At 30.7% G+C, this 18,435-nt stretch overlaps 1 protein-coding gene and 1 long non-coding RNA gene across 3 annotated transcripts; one reads left to right on the forward strand and one right to left on the reverse strand.

The window, feature by feature from the left end:
• The first annotated feature begins 8,097 nt into the window (after window positions 1-8,097).
• LOC146957077 (inositol phosphorylceramide glucuronosyltransferase 1-like) lies at window positions 8,098-12,736 on the forward strand. Of its 2 annotated transcripts, XM_085733665.1 has the most exons (11): window positions 8,098-8,368; window positions 8,498-8,618; window positions 8,965-9,150; window positions 9,224-9,387; window positions 10,272-10,379; window positions 10,533-10,670; window positions 10,749-10,883; window positions 11,072-11,357; window positions 11,474-11,597; window positions 12,202-12,354; window positions 12,453-12,736. In XM_085733665.1, the coding sequence occupies exons 1-10, from the start codon at window positions 8,147-8,149 to the stop codon at window positions 12,341-12,343; spliced, it is 1,626 nt and encodes a 541-aa protein (XP_085589791.1). In that variant the 5' UTR covers window positions 8,098-8,146; the 3' UTR covers window positions 12,344-12,354; window positions 12,453-12,736. The 2 variants fall into 2 exon arrangements, with proteins under 2 accessions (XP_085589791.1, XP_085589783.1); XM_085733657.1 differs by having other exon boundaries at window positions 12,202-12,736.
• A 4,459-nt stretch (window positions 12,737-17,195) lies between these two features.
• Window positions 17,196-18,205, reverse strand: LOC146957078 (uncharacterized). The gene is made up of 2 exons (XR_015021935.1): window positions 17,537-18,205; window positions 17,196-17,469 (listed from the first exon to the last, which is right to left on the reverse strand). It is a non-coding gene; the product is annotated as an uncharacterized LOC146957078 (long non-coding RNA).
• Window positions 18,206-18,435: the final 230 nt, after the last annotated feature.

An 18,435-nucleotide genomic window follows, 5' to 3' on the forward strand; every position in this document is an offset into this window, starting at 1 on the left:
TGTATCATACCATCATTCAACTTCGGCAGTGCTTCTCATAATAGTAAGATTTGGGTTAGTGGAAGGAACACACACGACTCTTATAGAGATAAAGATAGGTATCCAACTGAGACTAGAGTTGAATCCTTCTTATATGGACGAGGCTTTTTATAAGTATAGGACACAAATTAATGAAGATGCATCTCAAAAAGAACCCAATTGAGACCGATGTGATTTGAACAATATTAACCACCGTTTCTATATATGGTTGAGTTTGAAGAATTCCTAACTACCGTTTAGAGGCGAACGATAGTTAACTATTATTAGAAGTATTTTCGAAAGTTTAAGATGCTTGTGAACAATCACTAGAAGCCTAAAGAACAATTTTCAAATCACATTGCGAGGGGTTCAAATTGTACAGTAAGCCTGATGGAGATGGATTTGAGAGAGAAGGGCACCATTTTGATCTTTAAGTGGAACCCGTGTTGGTAGCCTAACTAAATCAGGAATGAAGAGAAAATTGATAATCATTAAGGCTATAAATTGACTTATGGTGTATTATGATTATGGGGAAGGGACATACGTTATAATTATAAGAAGATCATGAGTTTGACTTATGGTTTTCTCTATTAGCAAAATAACAAATGACATTTGCTATTTTAAATAAGGGTTATGCTAACAAGTGTCTTTAGGACACTTGTGATTGTGAATGATTCAAATGAGAAAATATAATTTATAAATTTTAGGTAAATAAAGTTTCTTTTTCGAAGTTTTAATATGTTGAATACACAATTTTTTAAGAATTTTTTTCTTCTTTTAACTTATAAACAAGTGTTCTAAAGGCATTTCTTAGCATTTTTCTTCAAATAAAAAGCAGTGTATCCTCGGTGTTTTGAACTTTTGAAAGAATTTAAAATTTCACTCCTCTAGTGAGTTTGTGAGGGCACCGCCTTTTTTAGATTCTTGGATGAATCGTCATTAATTCTTGTAAAAAATATCCTTATTTGTGGCAAATCTTCATTCAATTTATCAATCTCTAAAAGTATAGAGTCTTCTTTCATTTTATATCTCCATCTATCTTAAAACATGTTTTGTTTATTCCTTTGTGCCACTTTTTTTTTGTTTGTTTTCCCTTTTAATATTATTTGCATGAAGGGAACATGTGTGCTAATTTTGTTGCCAAACTTGATGCTAAATCGAGTTACGAGTTAATGGTTATGATTGATCGTCCAGACGAGCTTCGTTTGCTTCTCATGGGAGACACCGTGGAGGTTGCATACCCACATAGCTAATTTTCCCCTTTTCTCATGTAACGAAAAATAAATAAATTTGGGTGTCATTATTATTACTATTACTATTATTATTATTAAATAAATTTGGGATTAATTATTATACTACTACTATTATTCATTCATTCATTCATTCTTGATCCTTTATTTGTTTTGAACTCATCTTGTGTCATTTATTAGTTGTATAGTCTTGTTTGTTCTTTCCTCCTCAAAGAAATTGTATTGCGTGTCATTTAGTTCCAAGAAAACAAATTTATTATTCCATGTTCTTTTCAAGCCATTTATATATTTTTTTGTTGTCGATAGGAAGCCATTTCTAATACTAGTAACAATAATGAATTCGATCATGATCTGTAAAACTAGATGTGGCCAACAAAAGACCACTTCACCTTTTAACTCATCGACAATGTTAGATATCAAATATTGTTGGAGTTTGCTAAAGGTAGTTACAAGTTAGTTAGTATTAGTTACAAATTAGTTGAAGTTTGTTAGTTTAGTTAAGATGATGTTTCTCTTTCTACGGTAAATATTTAAGTTTTGTTTTGTTTTTTTTTTTACTACAAAACAAGGTGACAATGACTACAAGCATCGATATGGTTTAAAATATCCCAGCTTTGGATAAGGATGAAAAGCAATACAAGAAAAATACAACGTGTTACCCCTAAAGTGATTAAAAAAAATGATGGAAAGTATTGAGAATAGGAAGGAATGTAGATGGAAGTTCTCTTATCATTGCAAATTAATGACATATATATGGTTTAATTTTGTTAATTTCACATGTTTGGTGCTGGATTCTTATATTTTTAAGTGGATAATCGATGCAATAGCAACTAAATTGATCGAGCAATTGATTGAAATTTGTGACTAAAAAGTAAATAGATATAAATGCCTTACAAATAAATAAAAAATTGTCTTAAAAGAGAAAAAATAGTCTGCACCACCAAAAGACTAAGCCTAAAAAGTAAAAAGAATACACTGTCAAACGCCTTCGTCGTAAAATATTTCAATATATTGAATACATAAATCTTAAGATAAAATTTCTATGCTTTGAAAGCAGTTGTTAACGTTTCTCAAACTAAAATACAAACTTTGATAACATATTTCAAAATGAAGGTTCTACATGTTATCATGTTGTTAAGAAACATGAACAAGTGAAATAGAAAGAGCCAAGAAAACAGACTTGCCGAGTGTATAATCCGTCATTTTACTTACTTGCCTTGTTTCATTTCTGTAGTTATCTAAGGTTAAGTAGCAAGCATAAGCAAAATACAGGTATTATATTATATCAACTGTGGATGATATTTCTCTTTGAAATCAACCTTAGAACTCAAAAGCCACATGAACTCCATCAAATTCATATTTTGAGAAGAGATAGAACAAGGAATGAAGAGAATGTGCATAACACACAATAATATAAGGTCTGTATATATACACGCAATAAATTAATACAAAGCTATTTTTTATTTTTCTTGGAGAGTCTTGACTTGGTGGTGCACCTATTGAGGAATGAAGAGGACTACTTCACTTTGTTTGTCACATAAGTCTTGGCCTCTTGTAAAATATCTCATACTCCCTTTGTCCCGGTTATAAGAAAAAATACATGAGTTTACAATCCCTTTCTCCTTAAAACACTTGTTAGGAACACTAATTTAGAATTTTTTTGGGTACAAAATTTAGAATTATTTTGTCTTGAAAAGTGAATAGTGATGTATCCAACTCAACATTTTGAGACATAAGTATAAGTTATTTCTAAGTGTTCTTTGACTTATAAGATTTTTTCTATCTTAAACTGAGACATCATCCTCTCAACCTAAATTTTTCTATAGAAAAATAAAATCTTGATAATTTACTCATTTCGGTCACTATTATAAGTAAAAAATAACTTTTTAGAATCATTCTTTGGAGTGTGCTTCTCTCAAAGCCTCATGTTCGATTCTCTCTGGCGACAATTTCGGTGGGCTAGTTTAGCTTCTTAAAAAATAAACTTTTTAAATTCATTGAATAACTGATTTATTTGATATATGATATAAACTATATACATTAATTATTCAATAAACCTAAAAAGTAATTTTTTTTTACTTGTAATAGTGACCGGAAAGATTATGCATCAAAATAATTTGATCGTATACACACACCATAAGACGAGTATGAACTTTATGCATAGTTTGTTTATTGTGCTCCACTCCATAAGTACTTGTGCATGCCCTTAATATGTTATAAATAAGAAAAATCATGTTTTGGCTTATACTAGAGTTCGTAGGTAGGAGTTCTTCAACAGGGGAGAAAGGTCACGACGTTCAGCATTCGCAAGATATTCGATGGCATGAAAAATCATTACAATTTATTTTCTTCCAAAACAATATCATTATTTGGACTTTTGGAAGCCAAACAGTGGAATAATTATAATTTAGTCATAGAAATAATCTTTGGTACTACTATTTGTCAAGTCTTGGGAATCTTTCCTAAAAAAAAGTCGTTAACGGGAATCCTTAAGACATTGTTTACACATTCTAAATAGCTTTAATTTCCAAAGCATTAATACACAATTTTTTTATAGAAAAAACTTACTTCATTAACAAGCAATCGCTCCTGCAACCAAACTTCGGTACCAAAGTTTATTTTTTGGAACACTTCAGTGTCCTGTAGTTATTTTTGTTTGGTTTGAAGACGAAGTAACAATTCTAATTGAAAGATCACACACACAACTGTGGGGTCTCATATCTAAGCTTGGGTGATGGTGTACGTGGTTGGTCATGAGATTTTTTTTTATGTGTTGGGCAAAAAAAATAATGGTGCCCCAACCCTCTCATAATATTATTGTTATAATGTTTTCGCATGGTGCATATTGGTGGAACTTGAACAAAAACTTGGGTGGCGTGCGTCATGCGAAAATGAAGATAAAGACTTTAAGTTGCAAATTTACAAAAAAAAAAAAAAAAAAAAAAAAAAAAAACTTATAATATCATTAATAAGACTACATTTACATTCGGTCAAAATAAAGAAAGATATTTCATTGTGTAATATACAAATAAATCTTAGAAACATCGTAACAAATAATATTAGATAACATCCCAACTATTTTTTCAAAACCAATCAATCCTTAATCCCAATAAAAACTATATTTTTTGTTAGTATGAAATGACCTAACAGTTAAACAACTTAAATCTTACTCTTGTTAAAAAAAAACTTAAATCTTACTAAAAAAATAATCATTACAACATTTAATGTTGTTGTAATTTTTTTAATTAATGTTGTAAATTGATTCACAATTTTCTTAAATCAATTTTCTAAGAGAATAATCAAGTAATTGGATTCAAGTGGTCAGTGAACTCCATCAAATGACGAATCATTTTGGAGAACCCGAATTCGATTTCAGAGAAGAACAATTTTTTACCAGACTTTACCTACCTCGCGGTCGAACTCCAGATTACTAAGGTTAATTCCCCAGGAACTAGAGAGTTGACAACAACAAATTTTTTTAAAAGAATCATTTCAAAAACCTATTGAACTTGGTGAATGCATGCTTTTTCAATTAAATAGATATAATTACAATTAATATATAATTATCTTTAAATTAAAAAATATATAATTTGGAATATTAGATAAATCACATACTATTGATTTTCTCTCATTCTCATAAATTAGACATATGACTTTGAAGTAATTCATCTCAATCACAAACAACATACACGAACCACCAATATATCTTACAAAAAACACATATCTATCTAATTTCTCATGTATTAAATACGACTCTTGAATTCGTGTATTTCAATCACAAACAACAACACCGACTATATGCATTAACAACCAATATATCTTGAAGAAAAAAATATATATTTTCCTCCGTCTTCATGTATTAAGTAAGTAAGTCACTTTGAATCATGCATGTCATGTGAGAATAAATATTATATATGTTAAAAATACAAAGTGATTGTAAATTTTAGCTCTTATTACATGTATGTATTATGCATATATTATCTGTCAGTTAAGTAAATTAATTTTTTTTATCAATAATTGCATAAAATTTTGTAACGTTATATTATTTTAGGTGCATGTTATAAACAATGGTGTATCCAAGACCCCAAGTTAGGGGGTAGCAAATTTTTTAACTTCATTAATTATTATTAATATATTTTTTTGAAGGAATAAATTCTAGTGTGTGTGGGTTATCAAGTTTTGATCTAGTCATTTTTCGTAGGATTTAATTAATATGTGCCGATAGTGTAAAGTGATTTTACACATCGATCTAATGATGTGTTGTCACATTTAATGCGATTCAAACCCTAGTCTCATTTCTTTTTTTCTTATTTGTTCCTTCTTGAGCTTCATCTTTCTTGTCATTCTTCAATGGCTTCTCAGGAGGAGAAAAATATTATGGTGAGATGCTTGAAACACCTTCGTTGCCACTATACGATGATACATTTCACTGCAAGCTTTGAAATCTTTTCTCAAACACAAATGGATTGATAATCCATATGGTAGAGGATTCTCGCATAAACAAGGTCTTACATGCTAAGAATACACTACTTAAAAAAATCGTTGGTTTTTTCTCGACGGTGTTTTGTTGTTCGATTTTGATACCAGTGAAGATGCTTCAAACCTAAGTACTGAAGTTCTTGAAAAAATGGCAAAATGTCGTTAAAGGAAACCCTAAAGCTTGTTCTCAACATTCATCAATCAATTAAACATTGAAGTTGTTGATTATGTTAAAAAAAGGAATTAAAACATATGACATTTGTGTCTGTAAGCACCAAATTCAAAAACAACTTGGAAAGACAAGTTATATGCAACTTGTGACAATGTCTACACTTATGAATTCACTCATGTATAAAATAAATATGATTTCCTGGGTTACATACATAATATTAATATTTATGTTATATATATAATATTCTTTAAAAGTTTATATAATTCAAAAGTAATGAAAAAAATTAATATATTATAACTCGTATGAAGTTTCCACTGTCACTTAGCAATGACCGATTTCTGTCGAAAAACTTGTGGGACACATCAGACGGGTTCTCCCTTTTTAATCAGATTTTATTCATATGTATGAGTCAAAAATCGAACTACCATCCACATGTTTAAGGAACTCAAATCCTTACCTCAAATGCACAAACATATCTTTTGAAGAGATTTCCTCATTTCACGTGCCATTTCAATTTTTTTTATTATCTTTACCATTCATCCGCATGTTGTAAAATATAATAACAAATAATAATCATTACCCACTATGACCGGTCATTTATTAAGGACCATGGGTGCACCTTAATAAAAAGGGTCCATATTAGGGGATCCATATTCTTTTTGGTTAAATATAGTTTGGTCCATAACATCTTTTTTTTATAAGTTTAAAGATAATTATACAAATTTTGTCGGGTTAAATATGTTTTTGATCTCTATAATTATATCAAATTTTTGTTTTAGTCTCTCTAAAAATTTTCTTCGAATTTTAGTCCGTATATAAAATTTTATCACCACTTTTGATCCTTATTTTTAAGTCAAACTCCTATGTAACCTTTGTATTTTTTTAATGAAATTCTACAAAAATGTGTAGGATATTATAAAATTAAAAATACCTTCCAAAAAAATTAGAATTTTTTAACAAAACATGAATTAAATATAAATTTTTAACTGCCAAAAATATAATTTTTTTATTTAATTCATGTGTCGTGAAAATTGTAACTTTTTTTGAAGAGATTCTCATAATATTATAAACTTTTCAACAAAATTTTATTAAAAAATATGAATTTTATGTACGTACAAAGCTTTTAGGACTAAAAAATCGAAGACAATTTTTAAAAGACTAAAATAAAAAATTGATATATTTATAAGGACAAAAAAACATAGACTCTTTCTAGTTTCACCCCATATAATCATAGTTACACCCAAATTTATTAAATTTTTTACAATAATACCAAAATTGCCCTCTTCATCTAAATTTCTAAAAACCGTTCTTTTATTATCATTCTGAACCCTCACCCCCTTTTCACCCACAAACCACCATGGATATGCAATCAATACCTACTAAAATTGTCAATTGAATCAACATTTCTTTCATTGATACATACTCGATTAATCCAAGTAAGTGAATTTCATAAATTTCTTCGAGTTTCTATTGATCGTTTGCTCTATGATTTATTCGATGTTGTTAATTTTACCATGGATGTTTATAGTTGTTGTTAATTTCACGTTTGTCTATCGACATCGATTTGTTTGATTTAAGTTTACGTAGAAAGGTAACATAATTTAAGTTTACATAAAGGTCTCACGTGAATTTAGTTTACGTACATATTCTAAAAAGGAATAACATACACCTAAACTCAGTTTACTTGGTGTATGTAAACTTAGTTTACATAAACTACGTAAACTCAGTTTACATGAACTAAAAACTAAATTCAGTTTACATAGTGTATGTAAACTCAGTTTACGTAGTGTATGTAAACTCAGTTTACTTAACTAATGTAAACTGAATTTACATACACTACGTAAACTGAATTTACATACACTACGTAAACTGAATTTACGTATACATAATTAATGTGAACATGAATAAAGGGTATATTAGTAACTTTGGGGTGTAACTTGGATTATTTGGGGTGTGGGTAGTATCTGTCAAAAACATATTTAACCCAAATTTATTTTAAGGGGAACAAAATCTACGCATTAAATTTAATCCTTTTTTTCAAAGGCCACGATGTAATGTAAAGAAAACTCGAAATCACAGTGTAAGAAGCATCAATTCTCCCGTGTACTACACTCTACACGATCACAACAGTTTCTTCGTTCAGTTCAAGAACACCACTGCGAAATTTCAAAATCCTTCAATCAAATTTTCTTCAGAAACACAAATTTTCACATCAAATTTAGTTACAATGAAAGCATTATTATTGTTCATGATTTTGGTGTTTTCAGTTAACTCATTGGGATCTGAATCAAAGAGAACGGAAGTGGCATACGCGAGTTTGTTATACGGAGATGAATTCTTGTTAGGCGTTAGGGTTCTTGGAAAATCGATACGCGACACTCGATCAAACAAGGATATGGTTGTTTTAGTCTCTGATGGTGTTTCTGATTACGCCAAAAATCTCCTCAAGGTTCATTCTCATTTCCATTTTTCATCAATTTTGTAAAAGTTCATTTTTTTTTCATCAGCATTGTTAATTTAATTCATATATTGTAATTAGGGTTTATGGGTTAATTAATTTGTTTATGTGTTGTTGTAGGCTGATGGGTGGATAGTTGAGAAAATTAGTTTACTGGAAAATCCTAATCAAGTTCGGCCCAAGAGATTTTGGGGTGTTTATACTAAGCTCAAAATCTTTAACATGACTAATTACAAGAAAGGTATGTTTTTTTAGTTGAGTTTAATTTTGGTACAATGTCGGTGTAATTTTTTTATACTGTCATCAAATCATATGCATGACACTTTAGAAGTTGTTATGATTAAATTTAAAGTCAAATTTTTGAATGGTCTGACGGTTACGATTGATTGCTATTGTAAAAAATCTTTACACCGATAGTATGAATGAACTAAATCATTTTTATTTTCATGTTTTTTGTGTGTATCTTGTTATACAAGTTATTGTGGATACATTCACTCATGGGAGTTTCCATTTAGGTTGTTGCTTTTTGAATGTGAAGTAACTTTTTGGATTTACGGTGTGATTATGTTGACTATGTATATGTGCAGTTGTATACCTTGATGCCGACACTATTGTGGTTAGAAATATTGAAGAGCTTTTCAAATGTGGAAAATTTTGTGCTAATTTGAAGCATTCTGAGAGGTTGAATTCAGGAGTTATGGTGGTGGAACCATCTACGACCCTTTTTAATGACATGATGAGCAAAGTCAAAACTCTGCCATCTTACACTGGAGGTATGGCAATTTTTGCATACTAATATTTGAACCTGATTGGTTTGAGAATAATTGGATCTTCCTTCTTTCGCAGGGGATCAGGGATTTCTCAATTCATATTACTCTGGATTTCCCAATGCACATGTTTTTGAGCCAGATTTGAGCCATGAAATTTTGGATACTAGACCAGTTCCTGAAATGGAGCGACTTTCCACACTTTATAATGCAGATGTTGGTCTTTACATGCTGGCTAACAAGGTACTGGAATATAGGTAATAAGAGAATGGTTCTTTCCTTTAAGTAACCAGGGAAATCCTTAATCCTTGAGTGATACATCCACCTTCTGTTTCTTCACTTTTGAACTCATAGCCTGGTATTTTTATTTGAGTTTTGAGTTCAGATGGATGCCTGTTGAATCAAGTTGCTTATATTGTCTGACTCTGTAAAAATCATGCATGCTTGCTTTGTGCCATTCAAAGGAAGAAACATCATACATCTTTTTCAACAATTGGATGTAGATAGATAGATGCAATGACTAGGAGGGTGAAACTGCAATCGCTAAAATCACAAAAAAAAGTCATTTGTATTGAGATGGTTTTCTTTTGTTTTGGTTTACTTATGGTAGAAATTAGAGTAATTGCTGAAGCAGCTCTTTGCCAGCCATGACATTAAAATAATGTTAATAATGATAAAAGAACTCTTTAGTGCTGTAATTGGATTCAAATTTTACTGTTGGCAACATGACAACTATAACAGTTAGGATCAGCACTATTTTATGTAGCTATGTGGATGTGTAAAGGTGTCAAGATGGAGGAAATTTTCCATCATCTCAACTCAATATTTCCATCTTGCTTTACTTCCCGCTAGAAACTGTTGTTTTAGCATGCATGTATTGTAAACCTATGCCAATTGATTCCAAATGTTCTTTCTGACTTTTAGAGCAGTAAGAGATGGATGAACAATTGAAAATGATCTCGTTAAGAATTGAGCAACTCTGAATTTACTATATTGTATTTGTCATAGCCTGAGTTAGCTGCAAGAATGTTTCATAGTTCATACACTCTTTACACATACCAAACATATACATTTGATTTTCTGAGTGTTCCAGTTCAATTATCTAACATGTACGCTGACTTATCCAGTGGATGGTAGATGAGAAAGAACTCCGTGTGATTCATTATACTCTAGGCCCTCTTAAGCCTTGGGACTGGTGGACATCTTGGCTTTTGAAACCTGTTGATGTTTGGCAGGTATTTGTGCAATTTATTATCATATTTCTTGAAATATCATGTGTTTTACTAATTTTTTCATTAGTCTATGCTGTTTAAGTAATCATGTCGTCAAGTTGATGTTTTGTGACAAACGTATTATGACTTAACTTATTTACGTTGTTGGTGCTGTAGAATGTAAGGGAACATTTGCCAGAATCCCTTCCTGGAACCAGAGGGGGCCGGAATCCTAAAGATGATTTTCTTGTGAAGTTTCTTTTTCTGATACCACTTTGTGCTGTACTCTTCTACTGTTATCGTTCATTTCGAAAGGTCAGCTATCGTGGACTAGTTTTATTCTAAAAGCATTAAGAATTCACATAATCCTGATAATATTTTGTATTCGTGTAGAATCAAGGGTACTTTGGTTTCTGTTGTAGAAGCTCACTATGCGATCATGTCAAACACTTTTATCATAGGATTAAATCTGGTGGCCCGGTTTCTTATACTGGCATTTCTACTTCTACAGTCAGTTCTACCCATCAGGTCAGTTTTTGATCCTTTATCTTCTAGTTTTGGGATTTGAATTCTCTTATGTGAGGCTTTCACAACCACTTTATTTCACAAAGGAGATGGACACAAACTCAACAGTGTATCTTTGTCATCAGATGATTAAGTCGTGAATGGCTTCATATTTTTAAGATGCTAAAAGTATTCTTTATGATATAAAACAGCTCTTAAATGGTACCCCGTACAAGCTGCCAGCATATTTGGGTGGTGTTTCTGTTTGTGTCTCTTTTATGGCGGCAGTGGTGTCTCTTGGATTAACTCTTGTGATAGTACCTCGACAAGTGACTCCATGGACTGGTTTGCTTTTGATGTATGAATGGGCATTCACAATCTTTTTTATATTATTTGGAGGTTATCTCAATTTGATTTATCACTGGGGAAAGATCACAGCATCACGGGCTGTTTCCTCATTATCTCAATCTGAACCTTCTGATGACGATTCAGGGAAAGGTATGTTCTCTGGAAATAGAGCTTATTTGGGCTACATGTTTTTCATTTAACTGTGTCCTTGAGATGCTTATTCTTTTCTTTTGATTCATTAGTTTTTATGTCATCTGTTTTCACAGGCCACCAGCATCAGATATCATCTTGTGATGCTGCTACATGGTTCTATGGATTAGGGATGGCCTTTTTGGCCATTGTTGCTCCATCTTTGCCTTGTCTTTTTGGAATTACCGCTTTGTTTCTACGGTAATTTTCATTAAAATTGATTATTATGGATAGATATCATATATTTTAGGTGAAGTTTCACTTTCCATCTTTTTGGTTTAAAAATGCTCAGTTTCCAGCATGTTTTTTGTTATCATTGGCTTTAATCAATCATTGAATTTTAAAATTCAATCAAATATAAAAGAACTAGGATCTCTGGTTAGCCTTTTATATATTTTGAGTTGTAATCTCATGCATCTGATAAATGGGAGCTGGAACCCTGTCAACTGTATGATTGTTTGACCATTTAATTGGTCTTTTCTTTGTTATATTTCTGTAAAGAGCGACATAATTGTCTCAGAAGGTTTCTTCTGTCTTGTTGCTTATCTACATGCAATACAAGCGCTAGTCTGCATGAAATGGAAATTGAATAGAATCCTGCCAAAATAATCTTATGTTGATTGTTATGCGTTCAGCTTGAAGTTGATTTAACTATATTTCTTTTGTATATTTATGATCAAATGATCATGGTTTACTCCTCAATCTGACAATTAAGACTCACTTGAAACGTCACATGTGCTTGTGGGCTCATATATACCTCAGTTCTTTCTATTCGAATTTATAATTTCATTTATATTTCTAACAGGTTAGGTTTGATGATTGTTGGGGGCATAATATTAACATCGTTCATGACATACGCCGCTGAACATCTAGCCATGAAATCATTTCTGAAAGGCCTTGAAGAGAGGGATATTGCACAAAATGGGAAGTTCTGTTTCTCATGTTGATTGATTTTTTTGTAAGTGCTGAGTGGTGTAAATTATGATACGTTATTATTCCATTTACCTTTATTTTCATCAACATTAAAATGTGCCACTGATCCCTTTAAGTATTCAGTTAAGGTCCCATACACAACCCTTGTATTTGCTCCAGGCCTCGACTGGATAACCAAAGTTTGGCGACGACAAAGCATGACAGTAGGCCTAAGAAAACCTTAGCCAATATTTGATTCTTGTAACTTAACCCTTAGAAAGAGACTTGGAGGTAGTTGTTACTGTGTTCAATCAACTTGTAGCATTAACCTTGTGACAAATGTAATATTTTTTTTTTGTCTATCACGCATATTGTAATTTTTTTTTCGAATTTACATTGCTCCATTGAAATAACGTCTGATTGACCAAGTTTTTTTTATTTTTTTATTCTGGCAGAATAGAATTGATGTTAAAATAATGGATTCGGCTCCTCTGAAGTGAACAATATCAACCATTAATTAACAAATTAAAGATATATATTGTAGATACATCATAACAAATCATGAGTTTGTTACGGTAATAACCTTTGATTTTCTCACTTTACATCATTTTAGAGGATCCTTGTCCTAAAATAATTGTCTTGTTTAATAATATATAAAGGACAAAACATTTACTTAACAATATCAATTTTGCTATACTTTTTGATTTTTTTTGTTACTTGTTGTTAGTTGTTTAACTCTTCTACATCTGGTCAAATTCAATTTAATTTTGAACTCTTCCACAGCTGGTAAAATTTGTCAACGTAAAGTTTATTTGTTGTTTACAAAATATTTGGTCTCCCAATTGAGTTTGCTTGTTTGTTAGATGTTGAGTTTCTTTGATCAATGACAATGATGCCAGTGGCTAGAGTTATTTTTGGCAGAACAAAATCAGTTAAAAGATGACAGCACTGTTAATGCTTTGACCAGGTAGTGAGTGGTGGGCGTTAGTTATAAGCCAAAACCTTGTATTATTTTTTTTTTTTTATATATCCCATATATCTTGGACAATATAAAAATGAAAGCGATATAAAGTTCATCTTTTGTCATTTCCTTTCTTTAAATCTTTGCTTTTCTCAACAAAGAAAGCTGATTTGTATCTTTCACTATACTTTTCTTTTCCTTTTGGTCCATGTATAATTTTATGGGATCCACTTTTATTCGATATGAAGATTGATATTACCATTATTCGTGTTTTAAAACGTGTTAGAATATCTTTTTAGAGTAATGATATTTTGACATCCATTTGATGACAACTTTGTTGACAACCTTGTTTTTCTCGCTTCTTATTGGTCAAAAACAATGGAGAGAGAAAAAGGAAGAGAGAGGATAACAACATCATGTGAGTATGAGAGAGAAAGTTGTCCAAAAATTGTCAAAAAGTGGTTGTCAAAATATCATTTCTCATCTTTTTATGCCCTAGTTTTATTTTATAACCCTAAAGTTTCTTGGCACCTCTTGTGAAAAAAAGAAAAATCTTGACACCTCCCGAAAAAATAAAAGAGAAATTCTTGTGTGAACTTGTACCTAACACCTAATCCTTCCACCCAGCCAATTATAGCCAAACACGTCATTAATTTAATTTTTTTTTGAAGGAATTAATTAAAATAATTAAAATCAATTTTTATAAGATTTCTTTTTTTGAACAAATCAAAATGGGATTTCAATAAAACCTCAATGATTCATCCTGCACAAAGTGTGCAAAAAGAGAATCAAAATGGAATTTTTATAAGATTTCTCTCTCCCTTCTCCATTTCCTTTGATCGGCACCACCGCTCCAATTTTTTATGAGAAATTTTCTAGATCAGTTTTCCTTTTTATTGGAGTTGATTTATATTGGAATCAACAAAAGTGGAAAACCAGCATCTAACAGTTTGGATTTGATTTCTCTCCCTCATGTTTCAATTTTGATTTCCATCATTATGTTTGAAATGAAAACCAGCAACTACCTTCTCTGTCTCTCAGAAGTAGGGCACTGACTGCGACTTTTCAAATTAGGGGAGCAGCATAAGAGAAGGATTTGGAGAGGAAGAGTCAAAAGAGATAGACGGTGGTTAGCACAAAACCATGGCCGATGAGAGACTGTTAACGCTCGTTTTTTCATTTCTTAATTAAATCACACTTTTTAAGTTAATTTAATAGTGTGTGTCATGTTTTTATTGGTTGAGTGTAAGGATTAGATGTTAGGTATGAGTTCACACACGAATTTCTCAAAATAAAATGGAGCAAAAGACTATGTTTGGCCAAAATAAGTAGCATCCAAGAAAAAACAACATTTTGCTCTCTAAATTAGATAGAAATATCACAAACTCGTATTTACTGTTTGTAACCAATAATTTATATCATTATTACTGTCAAGCGATTTAAACCATCAAATAACAATTGAAAGAATCACATCGTGATTTCAAAAAATAGAGATATTGAATCGTCATGAATCATTAACGATTGCAATGGTTGATCACATCAAATCTATTTCCAAATTTTCACCTAAGCATGTAATGTGTATGATGTATGTTATTGGAACAATTATTTTTTGGACAATTTATATAAGACAATGAAAGATATACAAAAAAAATGTAGATATTGACGCGAAAACCAAATCAATTGAGAGAAAGTAAGAGCACTATAAAAGTGTGAGAGAAAGAAAATTATCCTAAAAATTATCATAAAATGGTCGTATAAATGTCATTTATTTATGTGTGTATATCCATAATTCAAGCTCATTTTATCCCTCAAAAAGTTCACAAAGGACGTATACATTCCATGTTTGCCACTTGAAGTCAAAACAAAATAATGGAAAGTATCAAAAGGGAAAAATAACAGTCCTTGATCACAATGTTGGAACCTTATATTGGATTATGGAATTTATCAAGTCTTGATTGAATTCTCCTTGATCTAATCAAACAAAGTAGTCGTCATGTTTGGTTTGTCTTTATTTCCTTTTGATGACTCATAGGGCAGTAAAAGTTAGTTTATTGACAGGCCAAGTTATCATTAAACTAACTTGGACTCTTTTGTTTGTTGGTGCACATCATTTTCTTCCAGGTGGGACACTTGGACTCTAACCCATATTTATTATCTTTAATAAAGGATGTTATCTTAAATAAGGGATAATGAATGAATGAATGAATGAATGAATTAGATGATGGACAATGGATGGTAGAGTTGATTATGGAATTATCATGCTTATCCTCAAGTAAAGTGTGGTAGATAAGAACTAAGTTATTGGAGAAAACTACAGATCTATGTCCTTAATTTGGATTTATGTTGAAAAAGTACCACCTCGCCTAATTAACATTTCCCCACTACAAACAAATAGTCATGACTAAAAGTTTCATAAGGAAACTAATTAAAATAAAATAATTCTCCTAATTAACATTGTCAATAGTAATATTAAGATTGATATTCTGTAAAAAATAAAACAAGAATAATATTGATAAAGATAATTATTTTCGGTGAATTAAAATGCAAAATACCATTCGGGCACGCCACGGTTGCTGAACAATAATATATTTCACTCTTGAAGCAAAAAAATAAATATATATTTCACTCTTAATAATCTTCTTTTTTTTTTTTTAATAATCTTCTTTTTTTTTTTTGACAAACACTCTTAATAATCTTATGTTGTACATTTGTTGTGGATTTATTAAACTCATCAATACTATGATATGCGGAGAAAAATTAGCAGCACCCAATAATTTGCAATTAAAAAAAACCTGTAAATAATATACATTTAAAAAATTTATTCACAAGTATTAATTCTTTCATTGGTTTCAAACTATTTGAACTTGTGTTCCTTAATCATTCTCTCCTTTCTTCCTCTCTCTCTTCTCTCCTTCTCAAACCTTAGTCGTCACCCTTTTTTTCTTCTTCTTCTTGTCAGAGGGGTGATTTAGGGTCAATTTTGACCAAAAAATCACCCCTCCGAGTTGTTTTTTCCTTCTATCCTAATTAAATAAGTGATTTCACATATTTTCTGTTTTCTTTCATTTGTTTTTGTGATTTCGTCGTCTCTGAACGACTCTGTTTGTTTTGATTTCCCGTCTTTGTGCGGTGTGTTTTTTATTTCCCGTCTTAGTGCGGTGTTTATTTGATTCAGATTGAAGGATTAACTTTGAGCAAGTGCAGATCCGATCAATGACAATGACTTTGGTGTCGTCAATGTTGCAGATCCGGAGACATGAGTATTCCGGAGACTTAAATATAGTCATATTAGTCATATTTGTAGGCATAGATACTTTGCCGTTTTATGCTATTAACATGGATGTTGTGAGTTTGTTCACATATTCATCCTTTTTGTTTTTAGCGAATTTGGATTTGTATTGTATCGATGTACTCTATCAATTTGAATGAATGAATATCGTTTACTTTTGTCAACAAAAAAAAAACTATTTGGACTTTGCTACTTAAAAAAAAAAAAAAACTATTTGAACTTTTTTTTTGGGTGGTGTCCCGGATAATAATGCATAATATACTATTTGGAGTTTGAAACATAACGTTATATTCCTATTGAGAAATTTATATGCGGTTAATAATATATATATATATATATATATATTTTTTTTTTTTTGACAAAGTACGTGTTTAATAATATTATCTATCGTTGGAATTGCATTGTAGTTAACCGAACTTTAAATAATCTAAATGTATATTCCTTCAAAAAAATAATCTAAATGCATATAGGTAGTGGCCGGCTGCTTGTGTAGTACACTAATTGTTTTCTTTTACTCCGTTTTATAAATTACAATTTGTTTACTATTTTTCCTCAAAAAATATATTATTTACTATTTCTCACCCTTTCACATGCACTACAATAAGTCATAAACTATTAATTAGTACTTTTAATAATGTAAAGCTAGAAAGGACGACATAATTTTATTATTTCCAACACAGTACTATATCTGGTTAATTAATTTACAGAAAAAGCAATATTCTTTTGCTGTTGTTAGTTTTCTGACCTTTCTATGGCCATGCCAGATGCATATATACATGATAAATACCTAAGAAACACAACACATATACGAACACGACACTGACATCAGTATAATTGAAAAAAATAGAAGTAATTAAATACATATGTCAGTGTCGTGTCAGATCTCTATATGAGTTAGACACCAAATACACCTTTAATCTTTAAATACATATGTCAGTGTCGTGTCAGATCTCTATATGAGTTAGACACCAAATACACCTTTAATCTGATGTGTCTCTCCTACAATATTCAATGCAAGCATGAAAAAAAACTGATTTTGATTCATACAAATTGTAATGTAAATGCAGCTATAACATATCAGAGAAGGCTAGATAACATGATATATATGTCATTATCAACCCAGCAGAGTTGTTTCCATGACAAAGTGATATAGATAACTTGTAATATTATCTCATAGACTCATAACATGATATATATGATAATGATATAAATATACTATAGTAAACAATATTCAATCCAATCCCATGCCTTATTTGATTATGAGGAAATTAAACCAACAAACAGAGATGAAAAGCCAAGCATCAGACTTGCCTAGAGGCATACTTCTTGTGTGAGGTCAAATAATGTCCTCACTTCCTTGTGCCATCATCTGGCCATGGCTCTAACAATCCCAGAAGAAAATACTTCAACTTGGACCAAATTGTTGCTGTTCTCAACCTTAAGACCCTCATGATAATTTTTGTCTGCTGCAATAATTTGAAGAAGAAAAAAAAGGATAAGATGGTTGTGAGATATATTTCTGACCTAAGTATGTAAGGCAGAGATATGGATGAAACAAAGGACTTCTTTATATTCTATTTGAACATAAACAAATGACATTTATATTATATTATAAAGTAGCGGTTACTTGTTGTGTATGTATATAGTGATCTCCATGTGTATAGGATTTGTTTTCATATACTAATAATACAAACATAGAAGGAATATTCTGTTATATCTTTTAGTTGGAATCAGATGTTCTATTATGAGAAGAAAAAAAAAAACTAAACTATTAATGTTAAAGAATAATTATCTAATTTGTTTTAGAATTTAATAGTCCAAAATAAATTTGGACACACAACCAATCAAAATATTTAGAATTGTCACATCAATTAATA

This window comes from Medicago sativa, chromosome 1, assembly GCF_051527215.1.
Source record: "Medicago sativa cultivar Bolivia chromosome 1, Bolivia_mono, whole genome shotgun sequence".
NCBI lineage: Eukaryota > Viridiplantae > Streptophyta > Magnoliopsida > Fabales > Fabaceae > Medicago > Medicago sativa.

Excerpts from the sequence above, each read along its gene's own strand:
- LOC146957077 (XM_085733657.1), top strand. The coding sequence starts at position 8,147 with ATGAAAGCATTATTATTGTTCATGATTTTGGTGTTTTCAGTTAACTCA. Across the intron at positions 9,151-9,223 it reads TCTGCCATCTTACACTGGAG|GGGATCAGGGATTTCTCAAT; the intron begins GTATGGCAATTT and ends CTTCTTTCGCAG. Across the intron at positions 11,598-12,201 it reads ATTACCGCTTTGTTTCTACG|GTTAGGTTTGATGATTGTTG; the intron begins GTAATTTTCATT and ends TATTTCTAACAG.